This window comes from Meleagris gallopavo, chromosome 7 (assembly GCF_000146605.3).
Source record: "Meleagris gallopavo isolate NT-WF06-2002-E0010 breed Aviagen turkey brand Nicholas breeding stock chromosome 7, Turkey_5.1, whole genome shotgun sequence".
NCBI classification, from domain to species: domain Eukaryota; kingdom Metazoa; phylum Chordata; class Aves; order Galliformes; family Phasianidae; genus Meleagris; species Meleagris gallopavo.
Window position 1 is genome coordinate 6,036,216 of NC_015017.2, and position 19,368 is coordinate 6,055,583.

Genomic DNA, 19,368 nt, shown 5'->3' on the forward strand with positions numbered 1-19,368 from the left:
TTCAAGCTTCAGTGAGAGCAGGAAGAATTACTTCTTAATTTGGGAAGGTGTCTGTTGTTGTTTTTGTTGGTAAATGATTGTCATTTTTTACGTCTGGCATCTCCATTGCCAAGGTTTTTTGCTTTCTTGTGGTACAACTCTTCCTCCCTTTTGCAGTAATTTAGCTATGGTGGGACAGGAATGGACCATATATGGAATGGACTGCATAAACACATAAAGCATGCACTATAGGACATAGTTAAGTGGTTAGGTTGTACCAGCCACATTATGATCTCCTTTTTTCTTCTCTTAATAGGATCCGTGTTTATGCTGAAGGTTCAAGTAAATGACATCATCAGTCATCAGTACCTGGCACAAGCGGTAGTGGAAGTGTTTGTTAACTACACCAAGACAAATTCTACTCTCACTGGAAACAACGGAGCAGTGTTAATAAAAGTTCCTTACAAATTAGGATTAAGCTTAACTATCGTATCATACAAAGATGGCTACATGTTAACACCTTTGCCTTGGAAGACTGGGAGAATGCCAAGTATGTAAGCCTCTTACTGTCCTATTATTAAACTGCATCCATTGGTAATTAAAGTACCTCTTCTCAGCAGTCCATGTAGTTAATGTCAAGTGAAAATGACTGCAGTCAGTTGAGGGAGGCGGTGCCTGTCAGTGCTGATGTAAGGGTGAAGGACCTGTTAGATCTGTCACAAATTCTTATTACTGTGCAAGTGAGAAGAGCCCTTGTTAACTCTAAGTAGGTTGTACTGCAAAACTGTGAGTGTACTCTGAGAAATTATTCACTTAAACATAGCAAAGGGCTTTTAATATATTTTGTATTTTCGATAAAAATCATATTTTCTCTAGCAATTCATGGTGTGCCACTGCTTTGAGTGTAGTATAGCAGGTACAGCCTTTTGTTACACCTTATTTTCAGCAGTATTTCCTCCCAAGTTTTTCTCTTCCTAAATAGGCGAGAAAAAAATCATTATTTAAAGAACAAATCAATAAGAGGATGCTCCTAAGAACTCTAGCCACTTGTATTCTATAGAATACATACAACAGTAGCAAATAGCATATATTATTCTGTCTAACCAACATAATTCCTCTTCTGGCCACCAGGAGTCATTTATTTATCTCATCTTCATATGCTCCTTTTCAACTGCCATATTCTTCCATATTCTTTTGGAATCAGAGAGCTTATTAGATGGTTATTTTTTCAGTTGCATAGTATAACAGATACTATCACTTTCCACAGTATACTCGTCTGTGACGCTCTCGTTATTCCCACAAAGTCAAGCTAATATATGGCTGTTTGAAGATACTGTTCTGATCACTGGAAAATTGTCTGGTAAGTTCATTGTGTACTACAGGCCAAACGATTCGTGATACTTTGAAAAGAGAATTACCAAGTTCATGCTCTCGGTAAATGTTCATTTATCAACATTTGCTGATCTTCTGTGGAGATGGAAGCCACTTAAGCAGGGGCTACCTAAGCACTGCTTTTCACAAAAAGAGATAGGTATTACCTATACCAAGGCTGGAGTTTTGTTTGATTGTTTAACCATTTGTGACAGATGCGAGTCTAGGAATTTAAAAGCCTTGAAAAAAGACTGTTCTGCTGAGTGGATTTCTGAGCAATAATAAAATAAGCTTTTTTTTTTAGCATTGCTAAAACAAAATATTACTCTTTTACAGATGCCAAATCTCAACCAAGTGTTCAGTTTCAAAAATCTTTAATAAAGCTTCCAACAGATCACCATATTACAAATGTTACAGCTTATTTGACAGTGCCAGAGCAATTCTTGAAAGTGGACAGTTTTCTTTATACGACAGGAATTCTTCTGAACAAATCAGGTATAGTAGATTTATTATTTACATTTGTAAAGAGATTTTAAAAACATAATGTTCTTTGAGCACACACAGTTTCATTAAAAATATGCTTAAATTAGAACTGCCTGAGCCAGCTTCCATTGCATGAAATTGGTTTACTCTTCTTGCTATGGAGAAAAGCTATGAACACAGCTGATAAGTAATGTTGCTCTTTGATTTGTTCCGTGTATGTTCACTGTAGTGAGCCAGAACTTGTAACAGTGAATTTGTCCTTCAGTCTGCTTTACAGATGTGTATAGATAGTTCTACTTAGTGCTGAAGCACAGTTAAAGGATTCTAATGCGCAGTAAGTAACCTTTTAAATGACTTTCAATTGAAGATACTTGAGATATCATGAGGCTGGAGAGCTAGTCAAATAAAAGCCTTAAAATGCAGTTCTGGACAGTGTGAATTATGGGAGTCTAAAGCAGTCAGTGGGATTGCAGCAGTTAATTTCAGCAACGGGTTTTTCTATATTTTCACTAGAATTCTGTCACTTGGTTGTTAGAGCTTTAACCTAGCCTAAAGGTTTTGTGCAAAGTATATTTTGGCTCACTGTTAACTTGTGTAAGAGACCAAGTAGTCTGTACGTATACAAAGCACAGTTGTAGTAACGTTTTCTATTATTCTGCTTCACAGGAGTAGCAGTGAGTGATTTCTGTAGACATTCAGTCCAACTGCATGTCGGCGTAGTTAGTTTAGGTTTTGCCATTATATCAGATTTATTTTTTAATTATAGTTATCTCTGGCAGATCATGCAGTTCTATCTCTTTTGTTCTTTTATTTCCATTCACAGGGAGCTTGAAGCCTTGTGGCTCCTAATTTGATTACAGCACATGTGGTGGCTACTAGGTGATTTATTTCAAGGAACTGTTCTTTAATTTTCATTGAATATCACATATAATTGATATATTGACTGATGTATTTCATAACTGTTCTCATCTGTATCGCACCTTGTTAAATTTAAAGTGTAAGAGAATAAGCAGCGTTTCTTCCCTTCAGTTTTTCTTCAAATCTGTCTGGCATGTGTTTTAAATTATTCATATACTCCTGTAGGAATAAGCTTCCTTTTAGGGCGGGTGGAAGCTAATTGATATCTGATGCACCAGGAGTTTTGTCACAGCCAGCTTCTAACAGCCCGAGTGGATTTATTATTATTCCAGTACTTACTCATTCTGTTTCAGTTTTTTTTTCCAATAGCTTGTCATATTGTGGACTCTGAAGTATTTGCAAATTAGTGCAAAGGAAAACAAAGGAAACAAACTGACAAGCTGCACTGTAAATTTTTGTATATGGAGTTTCCTTTGAATGCTTTGACATGTTTCAGGCTAAACTACTCAGTTAATTGAAACTGCCAAATTAGCAAATTAATTGGTACAGGGAAGTTTATTAAGAGGGTTTGACTAAAAGGAGAATTGTGGCAGTTGTATATTTGCAATTGTGACTTCAGTCGGTTTCAAAGTTGTGTATATTGCATGATTAAAAAAAGTTTATCTATTGGCTAACTCTTTGGGAATCAAATTATATGATTAAGAAGGGTTTCTCCATCTCCAACCCATCTTTTGCGTAGTCATTGATTCTGCAGCCAGTGATTAATCTGTATGTTAGAAATATATTTCTCTTCTACAGATCTGATATACAAATGACTGTTTTGGGCTTAGAACACAAGATTTACAAGTCTAGAAGTGTTCATTTTATTTGTCCAAGTTACTGATGTGTAAGTATGTAGCTGAATGCAGATGAGAGCTTGACTTTGTTCACTGGGATACATAAGTAATTCTAATTTTTTTTTTTTGATAAGTGTATTATGAGTGGAGGATTACAGACAAGGTATTTCTCTAATTCAGGTTTCAAAAGTATTGAATTGGCTCCTCTTGCTGCAATATGTGCAAATGTTCTCTTGGCTGGGAAAGAACTGAAAGTAAATGGTCCTATTCAGATTACACTTCCTCTTCCTATAAGTACTGTGAAATCAGGAGATGCTATACCTGCATGGACGTTTGATATGAAAACTGGTAAGTAGGCTAGTTTGTTATTCAACGTTTTAACACATCAATACAGTTCTGAGTGTATGCCATTTCATCATAAAATATTAATAGCACTGATAGATTGTTGTTAAATACTCATCAGATTGGCTAGAGATTCCGTGCTGGTTTTTGGTTGACTGGCCTGAATTGTTCAAAGCCACTTCTTTGCTTTCGCTAGTCTGAAAAGTGCTGCTAAAACTCATTAACATTCCTATTCAACACGTTTGATTTAACAAATTTTTTCGCTAATAATTCAGTGAACATATTTTATATGGTGTTACACGTTAATATCTAACAATCCTGTGAATGTCTTTCTAAAGGAAAGTGAATCAGAATTGAGAATTTAAGTCATTTGTTTTCTAGAGTAAAACTCTAAAAATCCTTTGATGTTAAAACTGGAATAGATGTTACTTAAGTTAATAAAAACAACTATGAAAGTGAAATGGAGGCTATGTGAGAGTTATCCACAGTAATACCATAGTTCTTTAAGTATGCAAGGGAGGCTGGGGGTAAGGGATGCTAAACCTTCTGTCAACACTTCACGTCTAATTTTAGTCAAGAGTAATGAGCTACGTACACTTAACCATTTAAATGTCCCATGTTAGGTGTGCATTGGTGTCCTGACTGTCTTTGCTTGTTCCTTATACCTTCCACCACAGCTCATCTTAAAACGTGCAAGTGAAAGAAGATGGGAGTCTTTACGCCTTACTAAAGCAAATAACTGTTGTAGTTGAAAGTAGAGGAGAGGACACTAACTCTAAAGACTTATTGTTTACACATTTGAGAGAGAAATTAATCATATTAATAGCAACTGAAGAACATAATTGATTTAAACTAAGAGTGTGCTAATTAAAAATTGGCATATAGAAAAATTTCTGACATGAATTTTAAATCTGTCTGTACACCTAGGAGGCTTTCAGAAAGATAAGTGGTTAAAGGTAGCATTCTTCATCAAAGTAAGAGTCTTTATCTGTGATGGCAAAATAGCGTAAGGGGATTTAATTTCTTGTTGCCATAGCCATCTTTGTCATCTCCTATGCTCATCTGTACCTATGCTGAGCTGTTTTGATTTAGTAAACGAACAAAACTAGGTCAGCAGTGCTGTAAAAACAAAGAACTGACAGAAGTAGAGCAGATCAGCATAGGGGCAAATCAGGAAGAAACCATGTTTGGGTGCTGAGAGCCTAACCTAATGTGCCTGATGAGGTGTGTTGGTCTTAAGACTAGAACAAGAACATGATGTACTAACTTAACAACTGCAGCAACAAAGGAGTAGTTGATTTTTTGCCCTTGGGGTTGTTCACTATTAGAGATTCTGTAAAAGTAAATTGTTTGTGATGATCACCCATTGAAGTGCAGTACTGAGGTGGAGCCTGGAGTTTGGTGAGGGAAGAATAAAGAGAATTGAGAACAAGGAGAGAGAATTTTCAGGTATAACTTTAACTTAGATTTTTTATTCTACTTCTTCAGCTGTCCTATAGAGTAAGTATTTGCAACAATCTTTATGGTCCTGGATGTTTGTTCTTACGTACCTTTCTTTATTTTACTTTTACTCTGACCTATACAAATTGTGACTAATTTCTGAGATAACTGAGGAATAACCAAGTATTTAATGCTGGTGACTGAGGTACCAGCACAGTCAAGAGCATCCACAGGTAGCAGCATGCCCTCCACAGGAGCTGAACAGAGAGCTATCACCACACCGAATAATAGGCTGTGGTGTGAAAGGTCTTACGTGCGGGATGGCCCGACAAGATGTTGACATGTATTTTAGTATTCTCAAGTCCTTGGGTGGTTTGTCATACATAATCAGCACTTCCATGTCAATGCTGATAGAGGTAAGTGAAAGAGCCTGTGTTGTTGTTTAGACTAGTCCACGTGCACTGGAAATAAAAACATAGAAACTGCTTTCTTGTATCAACTTGTGAAGTGCTCCCTGGGGTAGCTCAGTGTACTGGTACTGACACTTCATGAAGTTGTTGTTATTGCAGCTGCTGTAAATGCACGGTCTGTTCACATATGTTCAGTGTGGCCTCACTGTAGCTAAACACTTTGCTTTATTATAACTGACAGCAGAATGATAGAATCCTTAGAGTTGGAAGGGACCTCTGAGGTCCATCTAGTCTAACTCCCTTGCAATGAACAGGGACACCACAGCTAGTTCAGGTTGCACTCAGAATATGCACTTGGAAAAAATATTTTCATTTTTTTCTTAATGTTTACTTTTTTCTATGGAGTATATTGTAGGCAAGATAAAACTTGAGTAGTCAAAAGAGATTATACTACTTCTTACAGATATCTTAATTCAAAGCAGAACTTTTGGAGACTTAGAATCTTTTAAATGTGGTGCTGTGTTATTAATTTATTTTTTAAAAGCCTGTAAGTAGCTCGCCCTCTGTACTTACAAAACTGTTGTTTTGCAGCATAGGGACATCTGACCTTAGAGCTGACAAGAGATAGGATTTGAGGTTCTGTTGTTGCCTTTATGTGGGAATTAGGGATGGAAGACACTTACAGGTGGTGCTACTCCTGAGTCCGGACAAGAAGTTCTCGAAGTAACTGAGAAACCACATCGTTCAGGGTTCTAGGTTGTTGCTGTTCTTTCTCTGCCAGCCATCATAAGTACCAAAAGAAGACTGCAAATTTTAGTGCCGAATGGTTTGGAGAGGTGAAAGAGGGGTGCAGACACGTGTGGCATGGGTCAGCTCTCATCTCTACCTTCGCTCTGATAATATGTCTTGGTTTTTCTGGAAGAAGGGTCTTGGATATCAATTTATATAAATCACACTTTATGTAAATCACACTTTTTACATAGTTTGGTTCTTAGTTTCTGTTTTTGTTTGCGTGTTAACATTTTTCTTTCTTGGTATTTGCAGTTTGAAAATAAGATTGTTTATATGAGACAGCTTTCGTTTTTCAGGATTGCACAGATGGTATGCAGTTACTGTATTCAAATAATGCACTGTTTAATTCCATCTCTTCTACTGCATGCTTTATTAGTTGTAGAAGTTGGCATACCATAAAACTTGTCCTTTGCATTGCTTACCAGATGGTGTGGAGTCTGTGGCCTAGCAATAGACCTTCCTTGGTCTAATTCAACTGTTACTGTATTGGAGGAGGAAAGGAATGCTCATGACGAGCATTGTTTATCCTATTGTAGCTTATTAGATTATGTTGCTTTCCCACTGAGTGGTGTGAGCTGATGGAAAATTTCCACTCGCATCCTTAAATTACCTGCTCCTTGATTTTTAGGTTTCATACCTGTTTCACTTCATAAATAAGGTGGTTTTTTTTTCCCCAAATAATTTGGAAGAATATGTACTGAAGATATTTGTTATTAAGAAATGAACGATGTGAAAATAATTCACGTAATTGCTGATGATATTTTATCTCCAAGTCAGTGTATGTAAGGATATTTGTATTGTAATTGTCGAAAGAAAACTTGCATTTTTAGCTAAAACTGTAACACATAGTTTATAGGACATAAGTTTAATTTTTATTGAATTTTTGATACTAGTTTAATTGATAGTGTTTTAGATATAGAGGAATGTGGCATGGCATTTGCAACATCTTATCTTTTTCAGGTGCTTGGGTAAGCCGTGGCCTAGGAATGGTAAAGGAAGCGAACGATCAATTAGTATGGACATACACTGCTCAACACTTAGGCTACTGGATAGCAGCTCCACTGCCCGGAACAAGAGGTATTGCAAGTACAAGTAGTGAACTCAAGTACAAAGTTGTCATCAGGCTGTTAGTTTGATTGTTTTGAATAACAAAAGGGAGGGAAAATGACATGGAATTTCAACATGGATAACTTCTGCTTGTTTGAATTCTGATAATGCGTGCCTTTCTGCATGTGATTGTTTCCTAGAACTTGCTGCACAGCCTGGATTTCTCTCCAGCAGTGTTAAAAGTTATATGTTTGTATTATTGCCATCTTCTGGAAGAACCTTGCAAGGAAACTGTAACTATGGAGTTTTAAAATTATCAATACTGTGTCCCTTACAGCTGAGGATAGTGTAAAACAGGAAGAAATGCAAGGAGGTTAGGCTTAGGTATATGGTCTCAGTGGATCCTTTTGTATGTACACGTGTTGCATACTTGGATTTTGCAGATTGAAAATGAGGGATTTTTCCCAGGAGAAATGTGATGTGAAATTGTAAATATTATAGAAGCACTTTTTAACAGGAACTCTGAACAGAATATATAGATGACGTTTCTAAGACTATTTGGACACCTCAGACAAATGTCATTTGGCTGGAATAGAGTAGATGTCATGGTACTGCTTTAGTACCTAAGATGACCCTTTAGAAATCCGTTATACTGCACGTTTTCTAGACTGCTGAAATAGCAAAGTGAGAAGGGATAGATGAATATAGTACCGTAGGAAGACAAAATTATGGGAAAAGTACAGCATGTTGTATTGCTACAGCTCTGCGTATCAATAACCATTGATTATGGTTATGATTACTTGATTATGAAATCTAATTCTTGTCTGCTTTTGTGTTTGAAAATCTAGAATCAATCATTAGTGCAGTTTCCAAGGACATTACAGCCTATCACACAGTGTTCCTTACAGCCATACTGGGAGGTACTGTTATCATTATAATTGGATTTTTTGCTGTTCTTCTTTGTTACTGCAGGTAAGCAAAAAGAGGGGCTGTAATGAGCTCAGCATTAATGTCATTTAAGATTGATAAACTTGGACTTGACAGGTTTCTTAACACTATGGAAAAGATGTTAAGATATGAAGCAAACAAAATGTTTTAAAGTCTTAATATGCCCAACTCCGATATGTAGCCAAAGATTTCTTTAATTGTGGTGCTGTCAGAACTTCATTTTAAGTTTTTTGACATCATATTATACTAGTAACTTAAATAACATCTGATCTTCGGATATGGAATTGAACAGTTGTTGTATTTCCTAGCCATACTCTGCAGTCACTCTTCATTTCTTTTGCTTAGGGACAAATGTGGTCAGACACAAAAGAAGGAAAAAAATACAACAAAGCTGGATGTCATAAAAAAAGACCAGACCACATCAACAACTCACATAAATCACATCAATGCTGTCAAGGGGTCTTTAAAGATAGAGGATAAGTCGCAACTGTATACGCCGAAGATGTCTTCATACAGCCCTCAAAGGAGGATGTCCACAGACACAGAAGATGGAAAATCACGAGACAATTTTAAAATCTACTCGGAAGATGCTTCTTATCAGTCATCCTATCAGACTGGTCAGTCAATAAGTTCCCCTCATTCCTTGGAGCCTGGTGCTGGACTCAGACACTTGCAGCCACCAAAGCATACTAACGGTGCTACTTCCCAGGCTCCTAGGGACATTCAAGAGCAAAACAGATACCTTACACTGCAAGAGGAAATATACGGGCTTTCCCATATCCCAGAACATCTAATGCATATTTACAATCAACCTATTGCTATTCTTCAAACTTCAGATCTTTTCCATTCCCCAGAGCAATTGCACGCCGCTAAATCAGCAACTCTGCCAAGGAAAGGACAGTTAGTGTATGGCCCCATGATGGAGCCTGTGAATCGAGACGGTTACATACAAACACTACCTAAAATGCCAGTGCACTCTCATCCACAGCCTTCTGTCTGCAGAGATGAGAAAAGCACCCTGGATGGTGAACAAGGCTTGCCTTCTCAAACATCAAACTGGAGTCGGTACACTAACAGCCTACTGGAATCTGTCTCCGTCCCTGGGACGTTGAATGAAGCAGTTGTAATGACTCCGTTTTCATCTGAGCTTCAAGGCATCTCAGAGCAAACGCTACTGGAACTCTCTAAGGGAAAGCCATCTCCGCATCCTCGAGCATGGTTTGTGTCTCTGGACGGAAAGCCGATAGCTCAAGTGAGGCATTCTTTTATAGATCTGAAAAAGGGCAGAAAAACAGAGAGTAATGATACCAGTCTGGACTCTGGTGTGGATATGAATGAGCATCATCCTGGTAGGAAACTGGAGCGAGAGAAAACCTTCATTAAAAATATGCCGCATTCAAAAATCCTTTACTTGGAAGATCTGGATCTGAGTAGCAGTGAAAGTGGGACCACTGTGTGTACTCCAGAGGACCAGGCTGTGAGGCACATTCTGGATGGAGGGAATGGGCCAGCCACAGAACAGCAAGATGAAGAGGGTCTAAGAAGAAAAACTGTGTCAGGAAGTCAGGAATCCGGTATCCCTTCCCCTAAAAAAAGGGATAGGCCATCTCTCACGAAAAGGGATAGCAAGACTAATATCTGGAAGAAAAGAGAGGAGAGGCCGCTTATTCCTATAAATTAAACACAATGTGCTTTGTGTTGTTGCTCTCCCTGCTGGTTGTTGACCTCTTGGCTGCTTGTGTAATTCTGCAGTGTAGGGTTTACAAGGGAAATATTGTTTTCTAGTATCAAGAAAAATTAACGTTTTTTAATGTACAGATTGAGTTACTATAACTTCAACTGGGCAATTGATATTCAATGTGAATAGATAACAGGGAAACACATGAAAAGTTTCCAATTCCTAATTTTGCTGGCAGTGTAGAGAGGGTCCACATTTTAATTAGCCTGTCTTTTTTTTTTTGACACAACTCTTGGAATGCACAGTGAGAAATGTAGGCACATCTTTCGTTTGTTGATATTTTTTTTAAATTTTTACTAAAGCATCACTATAGTGGCTCAAGCCATTTCTCAGTCTTGTTCCTAATAAATGTGATTATCTGTACAGTATTTTATATGTGAATTTTTCTAGGGATTTGTCACTACCACTTTGTATAATGCTTCATCATTTAGTCCCATGGCACCAGAAGAAGAGCTCTGTTGGATTTTTCAGAAGAGTTCTAAAGCATTACTGTCCTCTCTGTGTCCATTGATGTGCAAGAGGTAACTGTTTTGTATAGCAGTGGCAGCAGGGGGACCTGTACCATGCTGTGTGGTTACTGGAGTTCATGATCTCTGCTGTCATAAGATGTTGCTTATCTTTTTTAGTCCACTTGGTTTTGAACTGAAGATGTTGATAACTGGCATCAGCATCCACCTCCTGCAGAAAAGGACTGGTTCTGGTCACATTTAGAGCTGCTGTTACTGCTAATCTCAGTGGCTTCTTTAAGCTTTGCTACTAGTTAAAATCTTCTGCATACTGTTGAAAGAGTTGTGCTCCAAAACATCGTCTTGGATTCGTTCGGATTTGTAAGTTAGATTTTGGACTGCGATGAAAAAGTGTGCAAGTTTAGACAAGTTATGTTATAGTATGTAATAGTGCCCTTTGATAGGAAAGCTGTTGCTTTTTATTTTATGATTTGGAGATGTATGTGCCTACATTTTACTAATTCAAGCTTCTTATGTCCTAGATTGTGCATCACAGTGGAGTTCAGCAGGCTTTAAAAATTGGGGTTTTTTATAAGCATGAGAGCAGATTGCGAAATTTGATCTGTAATGCAATATAAATACTACTTATGACTCAACTTAGAGTTAAACTTACCAAAAGTCATGGATGCATGAAATGTAACTAAGATATGTATAGAGGAAGGGAAAGGCCATCAAAATGTTCTTTATTTTTAATGTTCATCTTGTCGAAGTGAGAGTTTCAACTTTGGCTAACAGAAAAATATACGTACCCTTTGAACGTGCTTTGAACCATATATAGAATATCTTTCTGTGGCTTTTAAGATGCTTCCCTGATTAAATAAGTTCCAGCATCTTGGCCTTGGCAGTTTGATTACGAATCTTCTTAAAATAATGTTATAAATATTTCCTCTAGTTTGTAGTAGTTTGGGTTCAACAGTGAGGCCCAAGCATGAAATGCATGCAGGTAGACTGTAGGGTGCACTTAGTTGAAGCACACGTTGATTTTCTTCCGTGCCAGTGCTTCAGGAATTCTTCTGAGAATTCAGGGGTGGGAGTAAAGTATGGTGGGGGTGTTTATTAACATCCATCCCACAAGTGCACTCAGAGTTGGGAAATATCCTATGTGGCTGGCCTTCTGGGAGCATTCACTCAGGAAATTGTTCTGTGAACTATGTTTCTTCTTTTGGGATTGTCAGTTGTCTGGTGGCTTTTTCTAGAAGAATATGTAAGATAATTGGAATGGTACTAGCAGTCCATTAGTCCAAGTTTTTCTGATGTCTAATTCTAATTCTCTTTGGCCAAAAGACTCAGATTTAATTATGCAGTTCATCTATTTTAGAGGTTAAGATGGCTTGCCATGTTAGCATCCCTTGAAGTGTATTTTCATATGAACGCACAATTTATTGAAAGTTACTTTTACTTTAGAGGTTCAGTATTGCCCTGCTTAGAGTTGCATCAGTTGTGATGAGTCCCTTTTAGAAAAGAGACTTTCATATATTCTGTTGAAAATAACAGTAAATCCCTGAAGTGGATTTGAGTTGTTTAAATTTAGTATCGTTTTCCTACAGTAATTTAAATATACAGCAGATTCTTTATCTTGTTTAAAGCCGTATTTTAAATTGTAGGTACCAAGACCACCTAATTCCTTAAACTCACTTTTATCATGGAAAGGCAGAGACTGTAGCAAATGGCTTTATTCATGTGAGTTCAAGTGAATGAAATTTTGCGCTCCAGTGTTCCTGTTCTGCATCAGAGTAGGTATCTGGTCACCAAAGAAAAAGGATTAGAAATTTTGAAAAGATCAGTTCAGGATTTCAAAAGAGCAGTTTCCAAAGATGCACTGAGCTTGTGCTGATTCTTGTCTGCTGTGTTGGTGCATCACAAGCAAGGAGTGGAGTTACTCTCTGAACCTTCAGTCTAAATGGTCTTTGGCTGTCTGGATTAAGCCACAATTTTGCTCTTGTAGTTTAAAATGGCCTCTTGAAAGGCCGTGCATAAGTGCATCAGCTCCTAGGCAGCCAAGCAAGTTGGAGGGGAATATTATTATTAAGAATTTCTTGCTGCTGAGCTTCTCGGTAGTAGGAAGCAAAATGAATTTCTTTCTGAAAACGTTCTTTATGCTCTGATAATTGATAGAGATGATTTATCTGTGTGTAAAGTACGTGTCCTTAGTAGCCTTGCAATAGCTGTAGCTGTGGTGGGACAGCTCCTATCAATATCTTCTTTGTGAATGAAGGGCCTCGGTTCTCTCTTGCCTAATGAGGATATGAGCATTTGTTTGTGTGGAGTATTTAAATTCTTTTCTAGAGTGCACAAGCAGCAGTAAAGGTAATGCAATTTCCAAGACTGTCTTTAACTGTTGCTTCTGTCCATGCTTTGCTTGCTTTGTAGGTCCCATATGTCAACTTGACTGTACGTGACTTGCTAGCATTTATCTGTGTTGTCATATGCTGCTGGTAACACTTGAGAAGACTTTTCTTTAGCTGTATGTGGGAAGATAGATGTATGAAAACAGATGATGCCCCTAAGCGCACAGTGAGAGGGAATTCTTCCCTGGCCCTAACTTGAGCATTAAGTCTTGGATTTCAAAATCCGCATGCAACTCTAAAATACTTAAAACACTTGATATCCGTATGCAGTATTTACAGGTTATATTCTGTAAATATAGTCATCATTTTCCATTCATGTGTTGGAACTTGGTGCTCTAGGAACCTGTATTACCTCCTAGTGACTGGAATTCTTTATTTTACTCATCCTTTCAAGAAGTTCTGCTACATTGAGTTCTAATATTTTAATTGCAGATACTGTATGCTATGTGTATGTAGATGGAGAAGACAAAATGTTACCGTGATGCTGAGTTTCTTGCAGCTGGGTATATCTTTTCTATGTGTTAGCAGGTTTTGACGAGGTGGTTGATGGAGTTAGCTGAGACCTTGATTCTGCAATGAATGTGTATGGCTCAGATCAGTGCTTTGATGCACTATAATCATTTTCAGGATCTAAAGGGGGACTAAAAGAAGGGGATGGATTTTTTAGCAGAGTCTGTTGTGACGGACAAGGGGAGGTTATTTCAAAATATAAAGACATAAAGAAGAAGTATTTTACAGTAGGAATGGTGAGGTGCTGGAGGTTGTCCAGAGATGCAGCGGATGCCCTGTTGTTGGAGACACTTGAGGTCAGGCTGGATGGGGCTCTGAGTACCATGGTGGAGCTGTAGATGTTCCTGTTCATTGCAGGGGAGTTGGACCAGATGACCCTTAGGGGTCCCTTCCAACTCAAAAGATTTTATGATAATGTAAATGATCAGATTAAATAACACATAGCTGTATATACATTAATATGTGTACGTTAACTGGAATACGAATTACCTAGTAAACAGTAATTTTCTGATGTTTATAAAAAGTCAGGTACTACAGCAATTTTAAAAAAGGAGAAATGCTTAACAATTACATTAGATTAGCAAGGAAAAATCTTTTTAATACTGTCAGAATTAGGAAAAGTCTGTTATCTTATAAACCTGAAAGCACAACTGATTTGATAATTAGGGACGTTATTTACCAATGCAGAGCTAGAGATGTTGCACGAGAGATAATCCAGTATGTAGGACTGCACATTTTTAGTTGTCTGCTCTGTTTCTGTGCAGTAATTTGTACCAAAGAGGGTGAGATGATTAGGCAGCACTTCAAATTCTTCTCGTTAGTTAAAATATGAAGCAGATTAACAATATTATTGTTACAATGTTGTACAAATGAAAATACAGTACACTTAAAACCGTTGTCCACTACAGCATATTGAAACGTGGCATACTAGGAATATTTAAAGAGCTAAATTAGCCTGCTGAAGTGCCTTTCTCTTTCATCAGACTTATTTTATCAGTGGGACACATGACTATCTGAGAAGCACAGGTATGTGTTTTTTTTTCTGTTAGCCAAAAACCCCAATTCAAACTTTCAGTTGTGTAGCTTTTATAATGTTTTCAAAGGCAGATCTAGTGTTTTTATGTTGGAATAATGAATTCTGCATGTTGATGATGATGACTGTTGTACACCCTGTCTTTTTTGTATTTTATGTTTGAAAAGAAATTAAAGAAGTATATCTTTAGCAATCTGAACAGTAGTATCTTTTAAGAAACACATATGGAATCCAGTTCTCTTTAGTAAGCCAGAATGAAGCATCTTGGAAGTCACTGGGATTATGAGTCTGAATCTGTTTTTTTTTTAACTTGAGAAATGAAATTATTATGTTTTTAATGTACAAACTGTGATGATGATAAAAAGCCACTGTCAGTTGCTAACCCTCATTGGCAGTAGGAGGTATATTGAGTTAGGTGTACTGAGTTTTATTTGTGTTTTAAAACCAGTTTATATCTCATTTTGAGGCCTCACCTGCATTGTTTACACAATCGGAGCTTCTTCATTGATTTGTTTTCTTGTTTTTTCAATTTGTTGCAGTTGTTCTCACACAAAACACAGTGATAGACCTACAGAGTTACAAATGAGCATTCTTTTATAGAACTCTTACTAACTTTTGCCACAGTTCTAGCAGAGGACAGGTACGTTTCTTTTAAAGAAATCATACTAAAAGTGGGTTAAGAGATTTTAATCTGAAGTTCATTTTCTTTTAAAAGCAGTATTCAGTGTGTTCTGCTTATTAAAAGACAAAAATTACTTAAGATTGTTTTCAAGACTAGCAGAAGAAATCTATGTTTTAAGTCTTTACTATTAACATTTACCCTGAAAATTATCTTACAAAATAAAACTTTTTTCATTCAATTTACAATTACTGAACATTTCTATATTTGCATCTATCCAAAAAGTGTACTGGTACATTTTTCCTCAGTTTAATTTTTCAGTTCCTTTGAAGCACTTGCTGCACTTCAGTCCATGTTAGAAGAGTACTATTTTTACAACATCTTGCTACTGTGTGTGAAGACACTGTTGAGTGCACAATTTGTGCATGCAGGCCATAGACCATTGTTGAGGTACCAAAATGTAGGTGAGCTGATGGTTGTGGTCATCACCTTGCGTGTTGGAGCTTTACACTCAGCAGGCACTTCATTACCTTGGCACTCATTTTCAGGAATGTTCAAGAACAGATGAGATCTTCATTTAGAATGTTCCTGATGTCCAGCATCCAGGTTTTAAGTATTTTTACCTTTTTATATTTTTTTCAGAGGTGTCTTCTAATCTCTGTTTATTACAGTGTCAGTGAATATGTTGCTGAAAATGTAACTAAGACTTGTAAAATGTTAGAGTTTATGCAATATAATAAAATAGTTAAAAGTCATCAGTGCCATAACTTCAATTTTTATGGTCTTTGAAATCACGTGTTGTCCAGGAACACACTGGTCTCACTTTTATCTTTGTTAAATAATGTTAAAATATATTCTGTATTTCTTCCATGGCCATAATTCCAGTGTTCAACCAATGTTATCCTGTTATCCACCTTAGAAGTTCACCAATTCTAATTCAGCCATATTCTGTTCCATTTCTAGTGAAGAAAGCCTTTGATTTCCACAGTGCGTCTAATTCCTCTTCGTTTGCTGGCGCAGCTAAAAGTATTACCTGTGTAAATTGATTTTGTTGAATTGGAAGGAAGTACCCAAAGAAAAAGAATACTATTTCAGATTTTGTTCTTGCTCATAATCTTTGTTTTTTCTCCATTCTTTCATTTAGATACTTTCTGTGACTCCAAGAGCAAATAAGATTTCTGCATGTGTAAATGTGCAGAAGCATCAGTTCTACCTACAGATAATCTCAAAATATCCAGGTAGAAGAACAGAATGATTATATGATATAGAAGAGCTTAAACCAAACTTCAGGGTTTGAAGTAATGATTTTAATTGCATATAGCGCAAGCCTTTTTCTCCTTTTCAGCTTTACAAAAGCCATTTGTCAATTATTTTGTGTTTGTTCAAAAATGCTGCAAGACTACAAGAAAGCATGCAACAAAGGTTTTCCTACCATAGCGGGCATTCACATGTGTTCTGCAATCTAGTGTCTGAGAAGCTATCATCTTTGAGGAGATTACTGGCTTTATTCTTATTGTCACAGAAAAAAATATTTTCCAACTTCCTGAGAAGTTGTTTCACTTTATTTAAACCTATTGTGATTCTGTTAGTTGCTTTGAAATGGACGGAGTTTCCTTTGTCTCTACAGGAAAGCAAAGCAATCTTATGAATTTTATTTCCAATTCAGTAGAAGAAAACTCTATGTCAGTCATATTTCATTTTAATCTAAAGATTAATTATCTGGGTCGTCAGATCTGTAAATGCAAATAATTATATGAAAACTGAGCTGAAGTTCAACTTGATCAGCTTGTCATAAGAAAACCCCACAAAACTCAAGCTCTGTGGATTACTCATAAAAGATCAATTCAAGTCTGTGAGTGGGTGACACTGGTAAGTTTGTTCTAAAGCAATTGCAATAAATTTTCGTTTCTATTAAAGTTATAAAGATATATACTGTATACTACATCAAGGTTTACTTCCTCTTCTGAGTATAAATTATGAATATCTATAAATATCTGCTGAGTGAACTATAGCAGATCTTCAAGAAAGAACCTGAGACTATAAATAGGTTCTTGTATATCTCCCTTTTATTATTGTACACTGAAAATAGCAGTTGATACGACTTTTTTCAGCAGTAATGTTAAAATCAGTCTGGCTTTATTTCTTACAGCTCTGAATAAGAACTTTGTTGTAATTGGTTTTTCAAGAATATCAAAGCTGTACTCATTTTACATTTCTTGGAGCAATTTACTTGACTGAAGGCTAAAAACTTAAACAGCAACAATTTCACAAGTACACAGCTATTTTCTGAAACATCTACATCAGCCAGGTCAGTTCCTGTGTTTATTTGAGATGATCTAATGTAAACACTTCGTGCAGCAGTGAATTAATTTTTGTGGCATATACAATGAATGACATTTGATTCTTCATTTATTTCTTTGTTACCTGATCTCCCAGAAATCCTGTGTATGGAATACAAAAGCGAAAATACAGCTGTGTTACTTAAAACAAGAAAATTATGAGCTGGTATGGAGAGGAAATCCTTCCAGGAATAAATTTATGTTTGTAGGTTTAAAATTGAGATGATGAGGGAGTCATTGTCTTAAGAGCTTCTGTTGATGGCTGGTCTTTCCCACTTGTTTACTGGTTGTTTGTTTTTTTAATGAAGATTGGCTTGCTACATAGATAGGTGTGAAAATTCAGCAGTCTGGGATGTCTTTGAATTGAGGAATTATCACAGACACCGGTTTTAAAAGCAAATGTGTTATTTGTACTGCCGTTGTCAAAGTGATGTGGGCTTCTCAAAGCTTCATTTGTTTAATCCTTTCTAATGGTATTGGGACTTCCCAGAAAATGCTGCCTCAGAAGAGCTTAGAGAATTATCCTCATCACGCTTCGAATGCTCACTCAGAGTTCTGCTCTTATGATCAGAATCACCTCCTAGATGGGGTCAATATAACTGCTTAAAATTAAATCCTTTTCAGACACTGGCACACTTCGTTATAACGTGTTTTGAAGCTACTTGGAGAACTTTCTGATTAGTGTTCAAGTGATACTTGCTTGATTAAATATTCATTTCCAAAGGCATGTGTTTCTGGTTCCACTTTTTTTGCAAGTTTTCTAATGTGTGTATGAGAACCATTTGGGAAGTGTTCATGTTTGACTGGCATATCCTTTCAAGTCAGAGCACGGTATACAACACATTCATCAATAGGACATGGGTTTTTTGGTGCACTAGCCAACTGTCAATACATTCCCTATGACACTTAAAAGACAAAGGTCAGTTGTTAGCATATTTCTCAGCTAAGTATGGGCTAATCAATTGTTTGACCATACAGCAGTAATTCAATTTTGTCCAGTGTTCAGGGTGTCGAGAGGAACTGAGCACAATGCAAGCTGTGCTGCTGATGAGTAGAGTGAATACATAGAGTGAACCCTTAAACTTCCAAGAACACCAACTAATATGTTTTTTTAGCTTGAACAGTTGCATAATGTATTCATTCAATGTTATTGAATTTTTGCAGTAGTTTGTGTGAGTTTTCTGAACTACGTTGACTGGTTGTTGTATTAGGAATATTGCTATATGTTCTTATTAAAATGTTTATCTTGTTGTGTATAATGTTTACTATTTCTTCAGATGCTATTTAGGGGAGTGTTGCGAGAACATGTTTTTTGTTTTTGTTGTTTGTTGTAGTGGATGGTGCAGAAAAAGACGAGCTCTTAATTCTCTTGAAGACGTAATACTTCCTTGGAACGCTTTGCTAGGTTAAAGCTTTTGTATGTTCCTCTTTGATCTGATGGTTCTGAAAGCAGTTCATACCATTTCCATTTCTTATTTCTCTTCTGTTGTGCAAAATAATTGAGATAAATGGAAGTCAAGATTAAGTGCCTTTGTAAATGATTTAAAAAAAAAAAAAGTAGCTGACAACAGTTGATCAAATTTGTTTCCTAACTACTTTTGGCGTGGCAAATGCAATTAGCCTTCTTAAGTGAAATCTGTTATTTAGACCTTTGCAAAGCCTGGAACAGAAAGCATTTACTTTGGTTAGAACATCAAGATACTCTCACTTTTTTTCCTAAGACAACTCTCAGGAATGGCAAACCTCAAGAGCTGATATTTCTAGAGATC

At 36.7% G+C, this 19,368-nt stretch overlaps 1 protein-coding gene across 1 annotated transcript; it reads left to right on the plus strand.

Annotated features, from left to right (window-relative positions):
• Window positions 1-252: 252 nt before the first annotated feature.
• On the plus strand, window positions 253-19,162 carry FAM171B (family with sequence similarity 171 member B). The gene is made up of 7 exons (XM_031554128.1): window positions 253-529; window positions 1,247-1,339; window positions 1,687-1,845; window positions 3,708-3,875; window positions 7,472-7,588; window positions 8,407-8,530; window positions 8,852-19,162. The coding sequence occupies exons 1-7, from the start codon at window positions 268-270 to the stop codon at window positions 10,185-10,187; spliced, it is 2,259 nt and encodes a 752-aa protein (XP_031409988.1). The 5' UTR covers window positions 253-267; the 3' UTR covers window positions 10,188-19,162.
• Window positions 19,163-19,368: the final 206 nt, after the last annotated feature.